This window comes from Callorhinchus milii, unplaced genomic scaffold (assembly GCF_018977255.1).
Source record: "Callorhinchus milii isolate IMCB2004 unplaced genomic scaffold, IMCB_Cmil_1.0 Scaffold14, whole genome shotgun sequence".
In the NCBI taxonomy this organism is placed as follows: Eukaryota; Metazoa; Chordata; class Chondrichthyes; order Chimaeriformes; family Callorhinchidae; genus Callorhinchus; species Callorhinchus milii.
The window spans coordinates 4,612,902-4,638,241 of record NW_024704755.1 but is presented as its reverse complement, the minus strand read 5'-3'; the positions used below and the strand labels follow the sequence as shown (position 1 = coordinate 4,638,241).

General features: G+C 40.4%; 1 protein-coding gene across 1 annotated transcript in view; it reads right to left on the bottom strand.

Moving 5' to 3' along the window:
• zfhx3 (zinc finger homeobox 3) overlaps positions 1-25,340 on the bottom strand; it is a 172,158-nt gene that overhangs the window by 9,924 nt on the left and 136,894 nt on the right. Inside the window, exons 5-7 of the mRNA XM_007889284.2 lie at positions 9,422-9,549; positions 8,732-8,932; positions 1,888-2,014 (exon numbers count right to left, since the gene is read on the bottom strand). Coding sequence (XP_007887475.1) covers positions 1,888-2,014; positions 8,732-8,932; positions 9,422-9,549 — 456 coding nt within the window. The remainder of the gene's footprint in view (positions 1-1,887; positions 2,015-8,731; positions 8,933-9,421; positions 9,550-25,340) is intronic.

Below are 25,340 nucleotides of genomic sequence, written 5' to 3'. Positions count from 1 at the left end.
CTAATTTGTTTTTAACTACATACTGTCATTATTGGCTAAAGCGTTACAATGCCATTTGTAAATCTGAATAGCATAAATAGTTAAAAATCACTACTTTGTTTAGAGTGTATTTGTGTTCTATAGTAGTTTATAATTAGTGATTTTTAGAAAGCGAATCCTCAAATTCATAAAATTGACACTATTCAAACTTTTGGAAGGTACCCAGGCTTTTACTGCTCTGTGTTCAGATGTGCAGAGAGCCAGTGTCAGCATTATACTGGTCTTCAATATCGCACATCCCAATACAAGTACCATTTTTAGTTTTTTTAAATTAATCTTGTGATTTTTGTCACTATGCTGGCTACACAACCAGTTTTTGAAGCATGAATTGGTAATTGTTCTGAAGTTGGGATTGATGTTATTGGTGAGGCAATGCTTGTGGGCATATAAAAATGTCATCGGCTGTTAAAGTGAAACTGCTACTTTCTCCAGCACTCAGAATCAAGACCCACCGGGGAGTAAATTTCCAAACAGTGGTGACTCCATAATCTGACATTTGCCAAAGGTAGATTTTGATGGATTAATAAGGCTGCGTGAGCAGCAATCAATCAGCCAGCCCCCGCAATGAGAAAAAGTTGCAAAAATATCGTACTTCATTTTCCCAAATTTTAAAAAAAGGACATTTCCAATAGGCATAATTCTTTGGCATAAAATAGGTCAATATTCAAATTTATAATTGATGGTCAATCATGGTTGATTCACTACACAATGCTACTGACTTGTTTAGGTCCGAATTCGTTCTGCACAACTGCAATAAAAAGATGCATCTTTGCAGACCAGGGACTACACTACAGAAACGGCTTCTTTAGAAATGAAATTGTTATAAGGATACAGTAGTGGAGCTGAATGAAAGTTTCAAGAGGGATAGATACTAAATCAAATTGTGCAGATGATGTGGTGCTGAAATTCAAAGCTGCCTGATTAATAATTGGTGAATCGCAAATTTGTTTATGTAAATTGTTTTCAGGACACAAAATCTGACCTTACAGAAAGTACAGATTATAGGGTTCCCACCAATAGATAGCTACAAGCATCTACTTTACCAGCCGGGCAAGTTGTCTTCGTAAGTTGTCTCCCGATTTATTTGCCCAAACATCATGAAATAGTTGGTAAGATCTGTTACATACCTCTCTTTGTATACACTCAAACAGAAGCAGCATAATAGTATTCACTCTGTGTTCAGTCACATGAGTCGTTCACTCAACTGTAAAGACTATAATGTAAAACCAGAGCCCCTGCCCCCTGCCCTTTAACAAGTTTTGCGACATGGAATCTACACTTGATTTGATCAGACACAGGGATTCTATTCCACATCACTTTTATTATTTTGCAATGTTGCCCTAAAAACGTCTAAAATCTGTTAATATTCTCCCTCGGTTATTTGCCAGGAATAAACGTAGTCACCCACGTTTATAAACATTTCATTGCTTCGGGGATTTGGGATGTGGACTGGGTCCCAAAGTAGAAAATAAGAGCACGCAGCTGCTTTTGTTTGCAGAATTTGTGCGCGATTTAATGGTACATTTTGGGTCATCTGTTAATCTACTGCCTACCAAGCGAGTCGTGAGCACCAGCTTGGCTGGTGTGAGATGGTATCTACTTGCCCTAGGGAAGTGAACAATGGTTAATGCAAAGCCCTGAGACATCAATGTTAAAAAAAATCAATACATTGAATTTGATCTATTTTCGTCACTGCAGAGTATAAAGATTATATTCTTGTGCTTTCCCTATAAGGACACAACAACAGTACAAGCTGCAGACTGATATGTGCACTTTGTGATAAACATTTTTTCGGGGTTAAAAAGTTAGTGGAGGATAATTTTCTGCATTTACTCTTCGCAAACGTACCTGTTAGTTTAGCTGTATCTTCTGTGTTGGAGCTTGTGGCAGTCTGCGAGACTGCGTGGGTTTCTCTCTCTGGAACAGTTGAAGGAAGAAACATGCTGCTTGGCATTGTCATCTCTGGAGTGGTTACCTGCACAGGGACATTGCAGCAATTAGAACCTATTAAGTGTATTCACCCTCTCTTCCTGGCCATCAATTGCCACAGATAAAATTGGTCACTCACTTCATGACTGTTTGTGGGACATTGCTGTACACAAACTGGCTGCTGCGTTCGCCTACAAATACACAGTAACTACACTTTACAGTAACTCTTATGAAGCAGTTTGCCCTCCTGTTGTGATAAGCGCTATATGCAAGGATTATTATTGTAACACCATACAGGATGCATTACATTTTAGGGCAATTTGGGGGCGGTGGGGGAAGGCTCAACAGAACGGGTTTCCGTGGATACAATAAATGAACACAACAATAAACCTTCTCAGCACCTACAGAAGTTATTGGTTCTTGTTTTTCTGCGATTCACAGCATGACTGCTAATGTTTGATCATGGATTCAAAGCGGCGCGTGTGAGACGCCACTCCAACTTGGGAGAGTTTGTCGCTTTAACTATAGAGAGGAATAAGGTTGTCACTCTACTACCACAGCGGTCGCAGGCGATATTTTTTTCTATCACATTTGAGCACAAGACAATGGGGACAAATGTCGGCATTCTGTTCATCTGTGGCTATGTTTAGCAGTAATGTTTCACTGAAAGTCAGTAAAATCTAAACTGGAGTTTGCTTGCTTTCAATGAAATATGACTGTTAAATTTGACAATGGCTTTTACCATGTCATTGTGACTTCAAAAGCAGGGTGAATCAACTCCTTCAGATTTAACTGTACTCACAAATTCTAAGCGTGTCAAGATATGAGACCATTGTCCTAGCAACAGGAAACAAACTAATGTATAATGATATGTGCAAAAGTAAGCCTTTTCAACAACTTATTTACATGGTAATAAAGGGACGGGCAAGGACCACAGTGTTGCAAGTCATTACACACCCAAATTGGCTAAATACAGAGAAGGTAAGTTTTGTTGGACTAAATTGACAAGTAAAAGTCATCTGCTGACAGCCCTCACTTGCAAATTACTATATTTGAATAGTAATAATTTTTGCAAACTGCACTTGTGCAAGTGAAGAATGTGTTGCAAAAATAATATTTGGATATTCTGATATAATATTGAATTTAAAATGTAAGCTTTAGTTGCTCTGATGCAGAAGAAGGGCTTTTGTACTTGAAAGGTGAAAGCCAATCATGTGTGAATGACAGCAAGAGCAGGGAAAAAATTCATCAACTCTGTTATTACACAGAACCTATTTAATCATAATCAGTGATTAAGTTTAGAGAAAGCAGTGTGGCTGCACAGTGCTTGTCCTCACTTTCATTCAATTAACTGTTGAAAAATAATAATCAAGTTCCATTGCTACTCTGCATTTTAATCAGAGGGCACATTTTACGTTCATTAACCCTTTTACAAAGCAACATCGTAGAAATGGATGGCCTGTTATTAGCAAAAAAGATCAAGGAGCTCGCTGGATTCAGTCGAGTGTTGAGAGTTCAAAAAACAAAGATGGTTATACAAGTGCAACATAAACAGGGAGTTAAACGGGTCATGTCTTGCAATAATTTACGAGAATTTGTTTTTACCAATTCTAAGCTTAATTCATGGAGTTGAAATCTATATAAGAGCGCAGGAGGAAGGATTCTATTCAAACAAACCACATCTATAAAACGGAGGCACATGAAAACGGAATGAAAAAATATTTCTATGAGAAAGATTGCAGTCTGTGCAAGTTTTCCATCTCTAAAGAGATTAACCATGAATAACTCCTCTAAGTGGTCCCATTTATGCTTTTGATAGGACAATGGAACGACATGCACTATTTGAAAAAAAATTAACCTGTCAACACACATTACGGCCATATTTTCCTTTGTGGTGTGGTTCACTAATTTTCCTCATTTACATTAAGAACTCCAATTCAATCAGGTGACTTCAGCTGAACTCAAGTGCATTGTACTAGAATTTAAAAGATACATTCAGTCACTGAATTAAAAACTGGATATGGTTTGCTTGTTCATACACTTAGAGGAGCATCACCCCCTTCAAGTGCCACAAAAGACACTTCACTAAAGGTGTAGACAGAGTGCTTGAGAATAGAATTAGTGATCCAATGGTCTCACTCGGTTTGTTTGTAGAATTTGTGAAAAGCAAAAGGCAATAACAAATGTTTTCTCTGAACCAGTTATAAATGTCTGTTTCAGTACTAGATTGATTCCTGAAACTTAACATGCCTGAAAAGAACAGCAATGATCCTTACATTTGATGCAGCAACTTTCACATCGGGAGGAACCATTCACGGTTCACATGATTCACTACAGAGTGTAGGAACTGTATATACGTGGCTGAACGCGGCAGTTAATTTGCACACAGCAACGTACCACTAAAATACCCAACCTGCTCACAATGTCCTTTTAATTATTTAGGTTGATGCTGATGCGAGGAATTGAAGATACATTAATTTTTCTTAGCTTGTATGAATTCACTTTTTAAACCTTATTCAGAATCGTAAATCATTTTTACATACATTGAGTCACAAAAGCAGCCATGTACCCAAGATCACGGCAGACTCTTATTTTAACGTCTAGATTTACATTACATCCAAATGCAATTCAGTCTGAGACAAGTCTCAACTTTTCAAGTAAACTGGAGTATTTTTTAAAAAAAATATATAAAATCCAGGTAGTTCAACAAACACAGGAAACAGTTTCTGTAAATCATGTCATGGCAGGTTTATGTGCACTACTGAACTTAATGATCAATTAAATGATAAATAAAATAAACCAGTGCCACAAATTCTGCAACTGGCTGCCAGCATACAGGAGCCTTTTTTTATAGAGAACAAGATGGGTTTGAAGGAGTTACATGTTTTTATTTCCCAAAGAATATGTTTCACATTCGTTTCCACTTTAAAGTCGATTTACTTAAAAATGGCTTCTTTAGTTATCAGCTGGCAACGACACTCCAAATCCCAAGGTCACTTTTAATTTAGATGATTTAATTGGCAAACATAGTTCAAAATGGCTGTCATCTCACAGGACTCCTGCTTAATGAAGCACGATTATCTTCATTACCTGCGTTTCAGCCAGACAGACAAAAGACACCTTTATGCATAGTACATGAGGAAAGCTTGGTCCCCTTCATTCAGAATTGAAAACTCTAAAAGATTTCCTTTGTATGGCAGCTTTGTAAGTGATGAATTAAGCAATTATGAATAGGCATACATACTGTCTTTCAAAACTAAGGAAAGCCTGAAGGACTCCAAGACTGAAGGTCAAGCTCATCATTCTTTTTAGCCTTCTTCCAAGACAATGGACATACAGGCAAATTTTGGTTATTGAATCAGAACCAGAATATATATATAAAACTTTTCAAAATATTAGTACATTGACTTTTGTACATTCCTCCTCCACCCCACACCATCTTCGCTCTCGAGTTGTTCAGAATAAATGAAGGGTATTGACAAAGCAAATAGCAATGAATCTACGTTTAGTTGGGAAGTCCAGGACAAGAGAAGAATTAGAGCTAAAACAGCAAATAGCTCTTCACACAAAGGGCTGCGAGAGGAATATGGAACAGACTTTCTCAGAAGGCCATTGAAGTTCAAAAGAGAGATACTTGGTAAAAAGATATTAAGGGACATGAGTGGGACATGATCTTAAATTATTGCCAAAAGACATAATGGGGGAACATGACTTAATGGACCAATAGCTGACTCCTGTGTTCTTATCCTGCTTGTTTGGGTGATTCAATGCCAATGTTTCTACAAATGTTGCCAACCCATAGCTTGGCTGAATGGTTAAAAGGTGTGCTGAAGAAGAGTGGAAACAGGTCCCTCCTTGGTGGGCTTTTTCTCTATCCCCAAGACAGGCTGGCAGAGATTTGTAAAGCTGCTCACAAGAACGTTGATGTGAAAATGTCAGTGAAACCTGGATTTGTGAGGCTTGTGTCTCTGAGGGAAGGCACTAACACACCAATATTGCACCACCAATTATTTGGTTTGCAATTCAATTTGAAAATATAGAACATCATTATAATGTGGCCAGGTTATAAGTGAAGTGAAAAAACAATGGCTGCCTCCAACGAGGGAATGATCCCTGTGGTGGTTCCTACCTGTGGCACAACGGAGTACCTGGTGACCCATAAGTTTTAGCTTTGGAAGCCAAGTGTAGCACACCTCCAGTGAGAAAACACTGCTCTATTTTCTCAGCTGCTAGTTTATTGAACCCATTGAAACACCCTAACATTCTATGCAGGTACTTGTTAAAGCTCAGATAAACTCCAATACCGGTATTACAGATAGCCATTTAGTCGTAGCACTTTGCAGTTAATTCCTTTAGCCTGGGGCATAAGCATTATTTTACCAGTCCCCACGAGGCCTGGTCTGGAAAACACTAGAAGTCGCTTTCGAGGAAAAGCAAACTAACATTTGCCAAACACAGAAAAGGCAAGATCGTCATTTTCCAGAAAACAGGATTTGTGTGTGTGTACGTATCATGTATTTGTTTTGTATGTGTGGCATGTGTGCGTGTGTGTGAGGTGTGTGTGTATGTATATGTGTGTCCTGTCTTGTGTGTGTGTCCTGTGGTGTGTGTATGTGTGTGACCGGACTCAGAAAATCTGTCGTTCCTAAGTACCTCGCCGATGGAATGAAAAAGATTACTTTTTTTTGTGATGAGTGTTTATCTTTAATTCCAAGTATACACAGGTATAGCTTGATATCCTGTGGGATGATTGCACCTATGGTCATCTCCTCACTCTCCCTTCACTCTTGCCCTGGCTGTGTCTAGCACGCTCAGCGCCAGGAACCCTCTCCTCCATAACCTGCAGCTCTATGCACTGCGTTTCACGACAGGGGCTGCCTCCTCCAGCCACTCATTTTATTTTTTAAAACAGTCCAAAAATATTAACAATGCGTGATTTTGGTGGGGGGGGGGGATTATGAAAGAAAGAAGCCACAAAGCAGGGAAACTAATCTCCCAGACTGTGACAAAACTCTAATAAGAAACTGAGTCGTCCTCGTCTGTCTGTCGTACAGATTTTATCTGTGTGGTTCAGAGCCGTCATTTGAAGCCTTCCAGAGCTCAGGTACAGGCAAGAGGGTTAAACGTCTGTTATATTTTGATTAAAAGGACCTTACTGAGGGACTTACTGAAGGCCCCAGTAATGTTGGAAGCAATTACCATGACAACGGACACTTTAAAGACCTTGGAAAGCGATGGCCAAATTCTGAGTAGAAATATATTTTCTCTGTCTATCTGGCAAACGCAATGCTTTACGATCTGCGGTGAGTGCATCATGATTTCTGAGTTGGGCTAGATTTCAGACTGGTAGCTTATCTTTATTACGAACACAGAATCCTGCAACACATTCCTTTACACACTGTCTGTTGTTCACTCCCCGTTCGCCTATCTATCCCCTCCATCATCAATTTCGAAAGCCCCCCGTAACCCATTGCCCCTCCCTGTATCTCGAACCTCCTGCAATACTACTTCTCTGGCTGTTCCCTCCCCTCTGCCCACTCTGGCTTGCTTCATTGCTACCCCCGTCATGATCCACCCCCACCACTGGCTTGTGAACTTGCAGCCACTTTGCTCCCTCCCTCCCTCTGAAACTCTCTCCCATGTAAACTTGCCGTATAGATGCAAGTTGTTGTTGTTTCCGCTCTGCTTTTGAATCTCTTTCTTCTTGACTACACTTTAGATAAGCTTCTCTGCCGCCCCGCTAACTCCCAGCTCAGGCTCCCGCTCAGTGTTTGCAAGTACTTTGAGACGTTCTCCCATGTGAAAAGTGCTGGGTAAGTGTAAATTGTTGTTGCTGCTCAAAGTAAATGCAAGAAATAGTTGACACCATTCAAACTCCACAAAACCACTTCAACTGCTAATCGATTTTCCATGGCAAGCATCAACACAATCACCCCTCCCTTCTCACATTGCACCTTCACCACAGAAAGAGCCTACTACTACTGGATTATTCACTACTATTGTTGAGAAGGACGAAGATCCTTACTGCAGCACAACAAAGATGAAACAAGCAGCAGAGAAAGTGAGATAAGTTGAGAAGTGATTTGGTGACGGCAAGTTTTAAAAGCCGTGTGGTCCCCAAATTCCACCTTGCCGTAGGCCTGTGACTGCCATTTATCTGAAAAATTAAGATTGTGCAGAATATTTTTCAAATGAATCTTAATCTGGAATCTGGCTTTCCACAGTTATTTAAAAAAAAAGGCTTTCAAATTAAAACTGGAGTGCAACAATTTTCAACAATTCTGTGCAATGTTAGTTTTTCAGGATATTGGGACTTTTTAATATTTCTACTATTACAAAAACACTTTGTTGATTATTCCATTCCAATGGCTAAAAGCCAGAAGACAAGTCCCATCAAATTGCAATCAATTATATTTTTCGCATCTGTGCTCGATTCTCTAAACAATTGCTAGCATTGATTTAAAAAAGATTAATTGCAACAGAACTAAGAGTTCTGAGAGGCCAACATCTAAGTTTCTAAAGGAAAGTTATCTCTGCGTTGGGGGTGGGGGGGAGGGGGGGGGTTGGAGGGTAAAGGACTTATTAAAATTAAGGACTTAAGAACTTAATCGAAACTTGAATCAAAAATCAAAAGGGTGATCACTCGCTTGTCCCAAGCTAACAGAACTAGTGACAGTGAATAGTATTAAATATAATAATTATCCTTGCAATTGACATAGCGCCTTTCATGTCGAGAGGACGTCTGCAAACACTGAGCACTTACAGCCATGATGAGTTTTTCAACGCAGTCGGGTGCCACGCTGTGTAGATGGGTGAGGTGGAGCTGGAGGTGAATCTTGTTGTTCAGCATGTCCTGGCAGAGCGGGCAGCGTAGCATCGGCTGCACCGAGTGCTGGGACAGCACGTGCATCCGGATACGGTTCACGTCAGTGTTGCTGTACTTGCAGTATGGGCACTGATACATCTGCGGGCAAGTGAGAAAAAAGGAGAGGGTTTTATACAGGTTTCTTTAATAATACAAGAATGACTTTATGATTCCAGGTTGCTGCAGCACTGCATCTTTTCGCCCACAACGTACACAGTCAATTCATTTTACAGTATATTCTGTGAAGCGCGTTGGGACGTCTCAACAATGTGATAAGGCGCTATATCAAATGCAAGGATTATTATCTTTCCTGGGTGCCTTTACCGCTAATGTCAAACATTGAATGAATACTCCTCAAAAGGCGATTTTACCACCAAGAGCCTTGGGGACGTCCTCTCCATGTAAATATCTAAATGTAAATTTATATTATATTCACCTCGGGCTCTGAGAGGAATAAGTCATCAATTCAGTTAGCCTGAAGAGTTCACTTGTACGCTCAGTTTTGCAGCCCAATGCCACCGCCCCCTCCATTCCTCACTACCCATTGCCTTACATATCTGCCCTTGTTACCCAATGTTCTATATCTACCTGCTGATCCATACTTGTCTCTTCGGATGTTCTTGGCCTTTTGGAGGAAAGAGGGGTATCCATGCTCCCAGGCAGTGATGGTCGTTTAGCAGTGGTGGAGTCCTGTGGTTCACGGTCACTGGCAGACACTACAGTGAGAGGAGACAAAAACAGACACTCAACCGGATCCTTTTGTTTAATGCCATGCAAAACCCCACGTAGATTGAATTATAAACCAATGGTTTTGACAAACAAAAGGGCTCTCAAGTTCAGAAAGATCAGCTTTTGAAAAAGTAAACATTTGATCATCGAGTGAGCTGAAATCTATGTTATTTCATATTTTAATCTTTGAAACCCAATGAAACCCCCAATATTTCAAATGAAAGTTGTCAAGCCACTTTATGTATGAATGAAAAAACTTCAGCAGGAACAGCAGTGGTTCTGTTTCATCTGGAAGATAATAATTGTCTTTACATTTGGTATAGCACCTTTCACAACGGAAGCCATCTCAAAGCACTTCACAGGATATACTGATGTATTTAATAAATAAACATAGTTCGGATATTGTATCCAGTTTCGGCCACTGCACTTTAGGAGAGACATCAAAGGTAATAGAGATAGCGCAGAGGAAATTTGCTCGGATCATACCAGGGATTAGTGGTTTGAATGTTTTTAATGCTACTGTAGCTTGTTGTTGCATTTTAACTAAGAAAAAAGTTCAAGATGGACACAATACTTAGGAAAGACTATCTAGATTTTAATAATACAAGAATGACTTTATGATTCCAGTTAACCGACAGGAATTATTTTATTTGAGATCCAGTTTATTGCATAATAAGAATGCAAATGCTGCGAGTTGTAGCCAGCTACTTTTCCATGTGAACCAATCTTAGGCAGAGATGTTTATTGGATGCAGCGTTCTAAAATATAATAGTTCCATCTGAAAGCAATACAGTATTTATAGGAGTTTTGGTTGTCTCAATGTATCTTTAGATAAATGCTCAATTGCTGACATTAATCTGTGTTATTCTGGCCAAATATTTTGACCACTCAGCAGTTAGAAATCTGACTGCCAGGCTCTCCAAATGGTTCAGCAGTTACAGCAAACCACCTGGTACAAAACTGAGCTATCCAGTGCAAGAAACTTTGATTCCTCAGATTTGTTGGCGTTGTTTTAGAGGATATTATTATTATGATTATTTCAGGCAAGGCAGCAAAAATAAATCTCAACGCCCTGGATTAAGGAGGATTGAAATTGGCCCGGTTTCTCACTCCTGATCTCTAAATCAAGATAATTCAGTTTCTCAACTTTTTCCTTTGACACACGGATCTGGCTAGAATCTGTGAAATGATTTTGTAGTTCGGATAGCTTTCTGATTCGGATTGTTCTTTACGGTGTTCTTAATGAACGAAGAAGCAGAGTCTTGGCACATAGTGCTGTTCCCTCCCCCATCCTCACACTGAATGCGATACTTTCACATTCTAATTTCCATCACTGTTAATTGTCATCTAAACAATCAGTCCATGCTGTTTCCTACATTCACACTGGCATAATTTAAACTCTAACACTGATGTTAGGCAAATATAAAACAATTAGGGACAGATTATACGATGATGTCTGTGGCATATGTTAACTTAGTCCTTTGTCCCAATTAGCAGATTGTAAATGGCATCTTTAACACCCTGTCTTATAGCAAAGCAGCCCACACAATGCAAATGGAAAGATGTTGGCAATTGTCCAAGACTGCCACAGGCATCATCAACAACAAATTATGAGTCCAAAAAGCTCTGTTGTGTGATAAGTGTGAGAGTGCAATGCAAACACAGCTGCTGTATGTACAATGTGCAACAGGCACACACCAAGCTAGTCAGTACCATGTAGATTAATCAAAACTTAATTTAACATGGTAAAAAGAAAGAGATTTAGATCTATTACTTATTCGCGGGCAATGACGGTTTTAATGTTCCAACACATAGCAGGCAGGTGTTGTGCATTCCTGCTTTAACACCTTTCTCATATCTTTCTTGGCAGAACATTAAAAAGCAGAGAGCACAAGTGACGCTGCATGTCTCTCTGGCTGGAGCAGAGGGAATGATGTGGAATACAAAAACCGAAGTGACCACAACTATGCTAGACTATTTAGTGATGTCCATCTGTCAAATCAATCAGCATTGTATGAACGTATGGCTTCAGAATTGGTTATAAATGGTAAGTAAAGTGGTTTGATGTGATCTGCAAATGAGTAGCAGTCTGGTGTACTGGAGCCAGATTTCTGCTGGAAAAATCCTAGTCTGGAAAACATTAATTGAAGGGGGGGTAGTGGGGAGATAGGAAAGTGGGGGTGTTGGGGGGGGAAAGAATAGAGGGGAAGGTGGGGTGGGGCTAAGGAGAGAAAAAAAATCTACAGTCATATAATGACAGGGCCTCATAAACATGGCTATGATCACACAGCTAGTTCCTGAATAATTGTTGAGGGTATAATGAGCCTCGAGGCAATGGAAGGAAAATGCAAGACAAAGACACAATGGTTAATTTGCCAGTGGGAACACGGGAGGCAAAAGATTTAAATTACTTAATGCTTGAATTGCTGACAGGGAAACTGCAGTAAGGGGAGATGGACTGGTGAAGAGAAGGCAATTTTTTATTTCCGTTTATCACATTTGCCGTGCCTCTCAGCTTTTAATAATTAATTGGCTGGGTTTCTGCAAGCTCGATAAATGAAGAAACCCATCAGAGGTGGTTAGGAGGCATTACTGAGCCTCCCTCTTTTTGACATGGAAACTGCAGAGCTGAGGAAAGCATTCTCGCACTTGCAACCCCCTCTCCCCCTCCCCCACCCACCAATACTCCAGAGTCGCTGAAAATATATGAAGGTTTAGTTGGACTCATTCAGACGCTTAGACCTTCTTATTTTGCACGTGACACACGGCAGAGAGTGACAAATAAAATAGTTTGAGAAGCAACAAAGCAGTTTAGAAAAAAGGTCAATCGGCTTGCAGAGATAAAGTGCTAGAGCATCTTGTGCCCGGGATGCAAGGCTCCAGCCTAAGCTGGAAGGGCCGCATTTGACAGAGGAATGGAAAGTCTGGAGGGCGAAGAATAACGTAGCAAAGCATTGTGGAGAAGTACTATCTTGCACCTTAAATCATTTGGGAAGAGGGCTAACAGCAGTTATCCAAAGAGGGAGTGGCACAGTGATAAATGCTGCTCTGATTGTGCCTCGGGCACTAACAGACAGATGCACCATACAGTGATCTATTTTTCATCGCCAGCCAGAGAGAGAGACACAGATACATCTTGTACGTATCACAAAGTTAAAATAATTTGCTTTTAAACCGCTAAACCCGTGCATTTATGTGAAAATCAATTATGGAAACAGCGGTAAAAGCTGGATTAAGCAATAGCCTTCGGGCCAGAATTACGAGTGGTTGCTTAAAACCGGTCCCTGTTAAATCCAGGTGACACACACTAAAATATGTATCTCTAAGCCCAATTATAATGACATTTAGAGTTAGCAGTACCTAAGTTGATGGCTGGTGTTTGCAGGCACAAGCTCCACTTACATTTTTGCCGCTAACCTTCCATTCTTACCAGCAGCAAATGACTGGTTCAGGTAACCATCCTGATTAGCAGCGAAGAAAAAGAGCGTCTCCTTAATGATGGGGAACCAGAAAGGTTGATTTTACTTTGTCCTGAGAAGACTGGGAGGAACATTCACGTTTGAATTTAATTTAGGTTTAATTAAATCTTAAAAAGAAATCAATGGGATTTTGGCGGTTCCACATGTGTCAGAGGGGTCTCTTGACGTGTGCGGAAACCCATCACATTGCTTAAAGAGTATCCCACCCACACAGGGAAATTGCACAGATAGTTTGTCATTTTGCCTGTCTCCCCGTACTGCCTGCCCTGCCATTGGCAGCTGGGCCTTCAGCGTTTCTGCCCCCACCCTCTGCAACTCCATCCCGCAGCCCCTCCGCTTCACCTCATCCCTTGCCCCCTTCAAGGCCTGTCTTAAGTCCTTCCTCTCTGACTGTGTCTTTGGTCACCTTCCCATCCCCACCTCCACTTGATTTCAACCCCTAGCTCAGGTGCACACCTTGGGACACATTCACCACTCACAAGACAACCTCTGACTCTTTCTGGTTTGATTCTCTCTTTTTTGGGGTTTCCTTCTTGTTCTTAGCTCTCTCTCTCTCTCTTTGTTCTTTTCTCTCCTCCCTTTTCACTCTCCTCTTTTCCTCCCTCAATCTGTCCTCCTCACTCTCGCACTCTCTTTTTCTGACTCTCATTCTCTCTTCACACTCTGAATCTTATTTTCTTTTTCCCTCTCGTCATTTTGCCTGTCTCCCTCCCTCTTTTCGTACTGTACTTTATTCTTTCTCCCATTGATTATTGTTGTAGTTGTTCCAAATAATATGTACCAGCAAACTTTTATTAGATGTCTTCTTCGCGAGCTATTTAGCAAAGCACAATGTTCTTTTGATGGAGGACTCAAAAAATGTGTCAAAAAATCTAATTTTCTTATGTGTTCAAATGTAAGTTTTCAAATTTTGCATATCCGAAACTATTTAATGAAACCTACTGAGGAATATGCCGTATCCATGCAACAAGCTGTTTTTTTTGTAATGACATAGAAAACCTTTTTGTTCTGCAGTGCTGTACAATGTTCCATGTGCTTCTCTTGTTAATTCCTTTTACTCTTTCGTAGGAGAACAATAGCCCCTTAAACCTTGAAACATTTTAGTGAGTCTGAATTAGTGCTTTGAACATCTTTTAAAAACGTTTCTATGCAAAAGCACCTAGCCCACACAGACGCAGCTTAACCGGACTGTCAAGTATTTTCAATTTTGTGTGATTTATCCCTGTCGAATGTCCTCGGTCGCCTCTTTCCAGCTCACTACCAATTTCAAACGATCGATCTTAGACTGACCAACGATACAATATCGGGAAGTTGTTCTGCACTAAGTAAAGATGGAAATATATCAGCAATCACATTTACCAGATCCTTCTCCAACTAAAAAAAAGCTTCTAATATCAAATTAAAGTATGTATTTTATATATATATATATGCACAGGTTTAAGAGTTAAGTAAGATAATGAACACAATAAAAACAAGGCTCACTGACAGTTTTGCTTTGCTGAATGATATTTTTACAGGAGAAAAAACAAACAGATAATCAGGTTTCCCGTTGCCTCGCTGTCAATGACCCCACTGTCACATCTGATCTCCATCTCTGGCCCAGCGCTTCAACAGTTAATAACAACAAATTACATTTGTATAGCGCCTTGAGGTGTAGGCAGAGGTCTGCCTACACCTCAACAAAAGCCCTTGAACTTCAACCATTCATTCAACTTCAGATTGGAGTTTCAAAGGAGTTATTCAATTCCAGAAGGAAAGAATTCGGCAATTGTTTTTTGGGGACAATGTCCTTGATTACCTTAGCTCTGAAACTATTCACACGTAAGCATAAATAGTTAGAAGACAATGTTCTTTCAAATATCTCCCAGACGTCATGCAGCTACTGTTGATTGTTCTGACGGTGGGATGTCATATTTATATACATCTACATATAGCAGTTTGACAGCTTTCGTTTTACAAATTGTCACATCTACCATAATTCCAATGGCTGCATTCACCAACAATTTTCAATATGTTTGTCTCAAATGCTCACAACTGAACTTTCTCTCATTTCCCCCCCACTGCAAAATCAAGGATAATTCCAGGAGCAGAGTTACAGTCTATTCACAGTCCAGTTGCTACTTAGGTGTGGGTCCTCTGCAATGGATCTGTCCCTAGAGGTGAGGAAGTGCTTTTTCTGAAGTGGTCTCAGCAAGGAAAATCTGTTGGCACACATACATATCCTGCAGGGCACCAACGATCAGTTGATCGTAGAGTCAATAGTGGATGGGGGAAGAAATATCACATCATACTCAGGGTATGGAGGATAGTAAAAATCGTCAAATGGTTCGAAGCTTATCTCTCTGTTAAAGCATAAAATTCATTAAATAATCGCTTCCTCTCTTCACCCCCCACCCACCCTAACCCCCCAAGGAAATTGTTGCTTTGAGAGGATCCAGGGAAGAGCAAAAGGACGAGTCTGGATTTCAGACTTTAAGTTACGAGGAAGCTCACAGACCAGAACTGGTTCTAATTATATTAAAGAGTGGAGAAGGGGAGGGGAGGAGGGAAAAAGACATGATCCAAATGATAAGAGGTGTACGTGAGGCAGATCTTAGAACTTGACTATGACTCCAACAATGATAACAGAACTGGAGGGCATAGGTTTAAAATTAAAACCATCTCAAGTGGAACTAGAAATTAAAAGATTTTTATTCCCCCCATTAAGTGGTGGATATGCTTGGAGGGCAAGGTTGCCTGTGGAGGGGAGGGTCAAGGTTGAACAGTGGAGAAGTGCTGAGACACGAATATTCTGAAATTTTCCCTCGATTACCTTTAGTGCTCAGAGACAAACTGAGCAGAACTTTCTCCCAGGAACTAGAGTAGGTGGGGTGAATTCAATGACGGAACCAACTGTACGTAGGCTGTGGAGGGAGTGGGCTTCTTGATGAGCGAGCACCCTCTACACATTCCATGCTTTCTTATGGTCTGAATCTCTTGTTTTTTTTGGTCAACCAGGTGTCTGACGCGCGCGGAAACTCTTCACCATGCTTAAGAGTATCCAAACCGAACAGAGTTCCATGCATCCCGCCTACCCTTGAACTTCCAGAAACGTTTAGTGGAACGGAATGTGCACTCTCTCCCTGGAGGGACGCATTCTGCTTACCTAATTCCGGAAAGTATTAGGGGCAGGTTGGCAAGAGCCAAGGCTTGGGGATTCTAGAGTGTGCATTGGGATAACTGTTGGGAGTCTGAACAGCTAAAATCCCATAGCTTGCCATTAAGATCACATCTGAATCTGTGGAAAGGTGACGGATTGGCACTTGCCAATTTTATCTAAAGGAAGGATTGTATTAATAAATTTAAATGTTTCTTTGATAAATGCCACATGCTTTAGATATTTTGAAGAAACAACATTCATTAATAAATACAGTCAATCCATTTTACAGTATATCCTGTGAAGACTTTGAGACGTCTCAATGAAGTGATGAGGCGCTATATCAAATGTAAGGATTATTATTATTTATTATAATAATGGAACTAATGGAACTGCAAACAAATGAAGAGGGCAACGATTTGGAATGTGTGAATACTAGTATATATGAGAGATATGTGTGTGTCTGCGTGTACATGGGTGTCGGTGAGAGATATAAAGCCAACGCTACTGTCATGTTAAGACAGGACATTTGGTTCCAAATCAAATGACATACAATAATTGGTGTCCAAACTGAACACTTTTACAAGCCCAATTTTAAACAAAGGACAGTGAGCATCATTTATTCGTCATCTCTTCCACATTCAGAAGCAGGTTGCTGCGAAACATTTGAGCCGTCTGGGCATATTTAACGTATGCAATTTGTTTTCCGCGATAATCTAAATGCTTGCAAATTGCATGGATTTAAATGTGGAGAGAAGATCTGATCGATCACAATGTATTCACGGTAAACCTGTTGTGATTTTGCATGAAATCAGGCTCGGTAAGTTCATTTCCATCAAACAGAACACTGCAATTACAAAGAGCTGCTGTCCAGAACAATCAAGCCAAGCTGGACTTTTTATCCCTCCTGCGATCTCATCTTTCAGAGGAGTGGGAGATGAGGGGGTAGGGAAGAAAATGATGGTAGACATCACAGAACTGACAGTGGGTATTGAATAAACGAACGAGGAAATCAAAATAATTTACGGCTTCAAATAGTTTGATGACTGAATATTCAGAATGCTGAGAATTGAATTTCGAGACATCTCAAGATGCGGATTGCTTTGCAAGTGCGCTTCGAAAGCCTTTTTTTAATATAAAAATCATCAAATCGTTAAAAGTCACTGAAATTCCAAAGCTCCAGAAACTGTTAAAAGTCTGTGAGAGAATGCAGCGGGCGGCCACGTCCATTCCAAATGCTTTCCTCGAAGCGAACACTGACCTATAACCTCTTCTGCAAGGGTAACCTGACTACCGTTCACTGCTGAGCAGGAGCACCACAGTCCCATTGTTCTCCTCGAACAGGGACAAGTGAAACGGCATTTCTCCCCTCTCTCTTCGGCTTAATGATCATTATCCATTTTCGCTTGATAAAAGCAATGTGTGACATCTGGATATTTCAAATGATGGATAGGGTCCAGATTAAACATGCATTGCAACATTCATACACTGGGAGCCTTTGGATCTTATTCTGCCAGGAAAATGAATGTCATTGGCCATACATTACTGTATGGACTTGATCTACTTCAGATTTAGAGTAAAATCCGTGAACACAAAGCAATCTTTCACTCATATCCTTTCAAATCTCTCCCTATTTTTGGTTTGCTGAGTGATTGTCATTTAAGTGAATAAATAATAAATGAGAGCTGAGGCCTGAGTGCCAGATGTGGCTGAAACAGGTCAAACAGGACAATGGTTATTGCAGAAATTTAGTGTCAAGGAAACATATGCTGCTGGAATGTGGCTGTGAGTAAAACTGTCCATCTCTGCTAAACTGCTGCAGATTCCTCTAGGTTTGCACTGAAAAGCAGGCTCTTTGGTTCTGGGTTTCAAGCAAAGTCTATATTATATATCCAAGTGCATTCATGCAGTGTTGCCCGCTTATGATGTTTGTTTCACACCTCTCATGGCTGCGGGGTTTGAGTTCTGGCTGAGGGCGAACTTTCCAAAGCCGCCTGCCAAGTGTTACGCATGTGTCTATCTTGTTGTGGGTCCAAGTCACTAGGCTCTCCCTTCAAGCCACTGTGTGTGTGTGCATGTCCGACCAGCTGAGAGAAGCCTTGGAGGACCCTCAAGTTCTGCTCGACTGTGATGGGCAAAGCTTTGAAACTAATTGACCATACCTTAATATGTCGGCCACCTAAAACTACGTTTCATTTCTTCTCCCCCCTCCAACTCGAGAAAAACAGTCAAATTGACAGGCATTTTTAAAACTTATATTTATGAAGTGCGAGTCTCCCTGTGGAGCTCGGTGACGTCAGCAAGTTCTTGAGCAGTTTCACATCAGCAGCAGCACAAACAAACAATTTAAAGATTACCGTTAGGCTTGACTTTACCATTAGCTACTCTTGGTTACCGATACGTGTGAAATGACCGTGAGCCCAGAATTATGCTTAGGAATTCTCAGTCCTGGCGGTCGGTCCATAATGTCCTGACATGTGCACGTACGTGCAATTCTGTGGCCAAGATAATCACCGCCACCCCCACCCCCACTCCCCCTGGCATGGGGCAGGGACATTGTGATTGAGTTTGTTTAAACATTTTGCATACTTTTGTAATAAACCCCGAGGGGATTAGCAGCTGTTTTGTATTATTAGGTCTTTAACCAAGGCATCCAAGCTCGTTGAGGTGAGAGATGCAACATTCTTCCTCATCATTCAACAACCATCCCAAGACAAGGCTTGTGTTCCACGAGCCAGTGGAGCAGCCAACACTGCAGTGTTTGTGTGCGTCTCTGTCTTTATGTTTGTCTCCTGAAACAGTGCGTTCTTGTCTTATTGTTCGGGTGGCGAGGGCTGAAGGCAAAACACAAGGAAGCCAGCTCGCTGCCTGCCAGGGCAGGGTACACAAAGAGTTAAATTTAGGCTGATTAAATGACATTGCTTCTGCGAGAAGAGGGAGGGTAGAGAGCCAGGTTAACCACATCTGACCTCTAGCAAGGCTCCAGACATTAAAGTGTCATTCTCAATCAAAGATCATGCGTCAAAAATGATTACATCGTGGGCCCGACATTCTCCACACATACAACAATCTGCTTTAGCACCATACATTACACCAAAGCCACACAGGAAACCTACCCAACACATTACCCCACAGGAACACGGGGAGGGCCATTTCTCTCTCTTTTGCATCAACATCAGTCAACTAAAGCACTTTTGACAGGCACATCAAATAAACTTCCATCTCCCAGTGAAAAAAATATCTAAGAGCCAATTAGGTAATTATTAATTCATGCCATTTTCCGTAAGTCTCGTGTTTTCAGCATCATGCGCCCATCATATAATACCGTAAACGAATAAACTTTTGCAGCTATAAATTTGCCTGTCTTTCTTTCACTTATTAATAATAAAAATTCACCGCTGTGCAACACTTTTTAACCTTTTAATCACTGACTTCCAGTATGGATAGGCCAGATGCGTTGCATTTATTTACACAATTCTTACATTTTATTTCAAATGATTCTTAATGATGACTGTTTTAAAAAATATAGAAATTGTGCCCTCTCGTTCTCTCCCCCCTCAGGATTGCAATAGTGCTGTTAGACCATTGACAGTTTCTGATGAAGCCCAAAATAGGATGGGTTTGTCCAGTGAACTCTCACCTCAAATCTCTGTGCTTGGAGCTGAAATGGACAGGAATGGAAAACAAATGTAAAGTTGATGTGATGATTTGCCAGTGGCCAGATTGGTGAATAACCGCTGTTTGAGGATTGAGAGTTAGGTAAAGGAGAAACTGGAGAAACAGACTGTCTCGCTCTCATATTCCATCCAGGCTTGGAAAGTATATCCCCCTTCTCCCACCTCCCATCCACCAATACAATTCTTTGGTGTTATATCATGCACCTGTCCAAACCACTTAAATCCACTGTTTACCTGGTTCTTCTTGTGGATCAAGTGACCTTAGAGTCTATTAAATAAAATCGAGTGTTATTTTACGCAGTTGCCGGGCGACTGCTGCTTTGCGGATAAAATCATTGCTGGTATTCGTTCCAAGGTAAGGACAAATTCATAGGTAGAGCAGAAATATGATGAGCAGGTAATATTAAATAAAGATCACTGCACTGCCACCTGACTGCCTAAGTTCACGTGGACCTGGAAAACCCTGGCACTGGGAGCATTGGTCAACACAGGATAAAATATAAATTTATAACCCTATAGCTCCCTTCACATCCTAAATTACTGGTACAAAAGGCCTACAAAATGATGTGCCTTTTTGACAGGGTCAAGAGAGAGAAGCAATTTTCACTGGCAGAGGAGTCAATGACTAGGGAACATAGATATTAAATAACCTACAAGAAAAGTGAAAGGAGAGATTAAGAGAATTTTTTTCACAAAAAGAGTTGATGGGAGGTGGACTACCCTACCAAGAAAAGTAGGTGATAGAGGCAGAGTCCATCATGGGTTTCAAGAGGGAAGTAGATTGGAATATGAAAGTTAGGAGGCTTAAATGGGGTATGAGGATAGGGCTGGGTGGTGGGGTTGAAAGTACAGCTTACTTTGAGAGCCATTGCTGACTTGATGGGCTGAATAGCCTCCTTCCGCGCTTTAAATTTCTAAAAAGATTGATTATTCTCAAAGGAGTGAAAATGAGAAAGAAAAAAATCCCCGCAAAATGTTCTTCAAAGCACTATGACAGCAACAAGAAGATGCGCAAGGAAGCAAAAGGGTTAACAATTCTTTTTAATGAAGTGGAACATTGAAATCTGGGTGTAGTTTCAGATGTGCTTCGTAGTCCTCTTCAACTTAATGCAAGAATAAAAATAGACGTATGCTTTTAAGAACACTTTTACATGGTGTAGACCATCTCTGGTGTATTTATCTCAGCTCCATTTAAATACAACTAAAATGAATCTCAAGAGCTTCAACGAAGTCTGCATTAGTGATGCACATCGATGCATACAGTAACTGACAAAAAGCACACTAATGTAAGGAAACTCCTGACAGTACATCCAGACAAAAAATACTTGCTGACAAGGTAAACCACAGCTCCAGAAATATTGGGCCTTTCCTGTGGTTCATTGACCCCACATGCTGCTTATCCCTGTTCTGGTAAGTCGTTTGTAGGTGAAGGCTTTGTGTCTCCCTTTCACTTGGAGCAGAATCATTTGCAAGGCTTCCCTCTGACTGGCAACGTCAACACCATTAAAATCTTTCGCCAATAGGAGGCAAACTTATAGAAGGTTAAGAAGGAGGCGGGAGAGGAAAGCCCAGAATTCTCAGTTGGAATAATCTATGTCTAAAAACAGTCACATCTTCTGTGGCCTCTTGAGAACTGATAAAGAACCATACGGTTGCCTTAAATGTCTGACAATGTGAAGTTAGGGTTTTGATGGACATGTAGTATTCTGTACACACAGAGTTATACTTTTGCTATCATTGATGTGCCCCCAGCCCCCCTCCACATACACACACATACACACCTTCCCCTCCCCAGTTGATTTGTTTTTTCCTTGCATAAAGTCGTGCTTTTCAAGAAAAAAATAAATCAAGAGATGGTTTCAGAACATTTTCGGGCAGAATTTCATCAATAATTTTTGGTCAAGCAAACTGGACCTCTCGTGTTGTGTGCTGTTGGTTTCCAAGGCATTGCGGGCCGATTGAATAGAATTAAGAGAGAAGTAGCGTACGCTGATCTGAGCAATGCACTAGGTAATCAGTGTGCACTGCCAAGCCTTGACAAAAAAAATGTCACTCAGGTATCTTCTTATTGAGAGATAATGCATTCCTGGCTTAAATTGGGTGAAGTGGCTAAAATTTATTTTTTTTACCCAGAATACATATATTGTTACTCATTATTCTACTCAACATCGCTCCAGGCACTCTGCATCACTTACAAAGACAGCAGCCCTTTTGTTCATCTGTAGCACTGATGTTAAAAACTCAAATAATCCAACCTTTATGACATTTTCCCTCTACTATTCGGAGCCATCTCAAAAAGATTCTAGGTATCGTCATCAATTAGGCTAATGATATTTTTCCTGCAGAAATCAGCTCTATCTTTATGGCTCTGTGTAAAAAAATACCTTTGAGTTGATTTAATTGAATGTGAAGGCTACAGTATATTAGACAGCTCTAATACTCATTAGTTCTGATTTTGCAACCTAGGTAGGTCATCAAACAGGCACCAATGAATAAGATTCAAAAACTCATACCTACATTGTATCCCTTGTATATGCCCCAGCCTTATTACTAAGTTCTTGTCAATTTATATTTGTTTTCAAAGAGGACAGCAGGGATGGTTGCAAGATGCAGAGGTGGAACAGTGTTTCGGGAGCTGCAACACGGGGGCGATTTAGCTCTCAACGAATTCAATCTCTGCGGACATTCCCATTAAAAGCTTTCCCCCAGGGACCCACTTGCCAGTCTCGGCCAGGTCATTGTTGAGAAAGGAAAACAGCCCAGAGAAAAAGGCGGTGTGCGTTATATGTGTTTCCCTACATCCCTCCAGCATGCCTCCTGGCTGGTTGGCCAAAGAGCGCAATTGATGACAGCTGATGGCCTCTGTGGAGATATCCACGAGTTTGACCATCCCACCCTCTTAAGGGGAGAAGGAAGAGACCGTAAATGTTGATGGCATCCAATTTGCATGGACTTACTGCTCAAATTCATGCTTTCTCTTGTGGACTTCTACTTTAGGACACATCAAAGTAAAATGGAATATAAGATGCTGGCACTGATTTAATGGAAACTTTGGCTAGCGAGATATTAAATTCTCAGTAGCTGGCGAGTTAGTTTAACATTTAACTTGGACTTCAGAGACCATTTTAAGATAAATTATTAATGCTGTATGGATCTAATGATTAAATAATTTTGAAACCAAACCTAGGTCAGGCCACAGTAAGGTCTATGTGAAACTGCATTTTATTATAATAATTACACATAAATATTATAATGTATTACAGTTTGAAGTGGGCAGTCATTTTCATGTCTATAGATATATAAATCATACATCTGAGCATCACATTCCCAACCTCAATAATTAATAGAATATTTGCAGAGTTTCTATGAGATATTAGAAACTTAACTTTTTTGTACGTTTTCCTTCTTACAGATAAAACGTTAAACCAAGGTTCTGATTGCCTATTCAGGTGGACTTTAAAGATCTCATGGCACTATTCGAAAAGAGAAGAGAGTTTCTCCCGGTGACCTGGTCAACAATCTCTGAGATCAAATTGATTTGGAGAACTTTGCTGTGTGTAAATTGGCTGCCGTGTTCAACTACAAAATACACAGTCACTACAATTTCCATAAAGTTATGTGAAGCGGCTTGATATGTCCTCCTGACATGAAAGGCGCTGTATCGAATGCAAGGATTATTATTGATTTATTTTTAAAATTTGCCTGAGGTAGTGAATACAATACCTTTTTTCTTTTCCTCATACCTCAGAAAGGTAGATAAGATGGGGAGGGGAATCTAGTTATATATAAATATATATATATATATATATATTCATTTAAATTCTAAACAGATTAACAAATAAAACTTTTTTTTGGTGGGTTTTTTGTTCTCCTTTAAATTCTCTTTGCCCTTGCAGCTGCAATTGTCCGACCAATTCATTGTATCACAGATGTATTCTGCACATCAAGCACACAGAGAAGGAAAAAAATACTGCTGTTCAAGTAAAGATGTGCATGACCTATTTTTTCAATTTCAGTAATTAGGGAGGCATGGGGCCTGAAGGAATTATTCATGAATGTAGGAGCCCGCTGTATACATTTATGTTAAACATGTCAAAGCCTATCGAAATCATGCCTGCCAGCACTATACACCATAAACACACTTCCATGACAACTTTTCTTTGCTTGCAGTCCATTAATACCATCTTTAATAGCTATTCCTCCCCTCCTCTCTTGCTCTCTCTCTCCCCGACTCAAATCAGAAACGGTCCATTTCACTAATCGCACGACGTTAGGTGAGCAACTCCAACCTTTAGGCCATAGTTTTATAAATATTTTATTTTTAGTGCAAGGAACTCGAGGAGGAGGAGGAGGAGGTGGATAGGGACAGCAATGATTAGACATTTTGAGAGCCAGTTCATTGTGACAAACCCTCCATTATTAGTCTAGATAATCAATGGTCTCAGCATTGTTTTTGCTGGTGTTATCTTTCATTTTCCCATCATTCACTCATTTGTTTTCAGGCTCGGTCGTCTTCTCAGCATCACTGATACTCGCTTGCTAGGTAGGAGTGAACATTTTCTTTCATTTTTCTCTCCTTTTTGTATTCCGAGCACAGCTGAATCATTTTAATGGAATTTTAAGACGGGGAACTTCAGGGGGTCTTTTAAAACGTGTTTGTAAGAAAATACCGAATTTACCAATGAGGAAACGATGGAAAGGAAATATTTTCTCCTGCCCCTTCCACCATACCCACCCTGCACACACACACACATTGCACCTCATTCACAGACAGAGGAAATACGATTTAATACAATTTACATTTACGCAGCCCCTAGGTCAGAAGGAAGGATATCTCAAAGCGCTCAAAATGAACTGGCACCTCATTTATATACAGTCAATCCATTTTACAGTATATTCTGTGAAGCGCTTTGAGACGTCTCAAAGACGTGATAAGGTGCAATATCAAATTCAAGGATTATTATGATTATTATTATTTGCAGGCCTTTGACTACTCGGAGGGGAGTGAGACAGTCATCTTATTATAATAATAATAATAATAATCATCCTTGTATTTGATATAGAGCTTTGTCACATCATTGTGACGTCTCAAAGCGCTTCACGGAATATATTGCAAAGTGAATTGACTGCGTGTTTAGTGGGTAAAACATTTTGACCAAAATCTTTGCTCACTCCCTCTCTCTCACAAGCTGCTCACTATGATATCTCCACTTACAGCGACTGGAACCCATTACATTACAGTGTAAAAACTGTTACACCCACCAACACGCACGCCTCCAGTCCATCAACTTTCCCAATCATGGCAACTACAAGAACATGAGGAAAAACCATCCTGAAACTCTCTTCAACAAGGCTGCTGTGTTTTTCAATGTGCCAGGGAACTGTAATGCTTTGGGGGGATCGTTTCTATCCCACAGGAATTTTTATTTTCACTTCTTCGAACATATTTCACTAATTATAGGTTGGTTAATGGGCACTGTTCATAT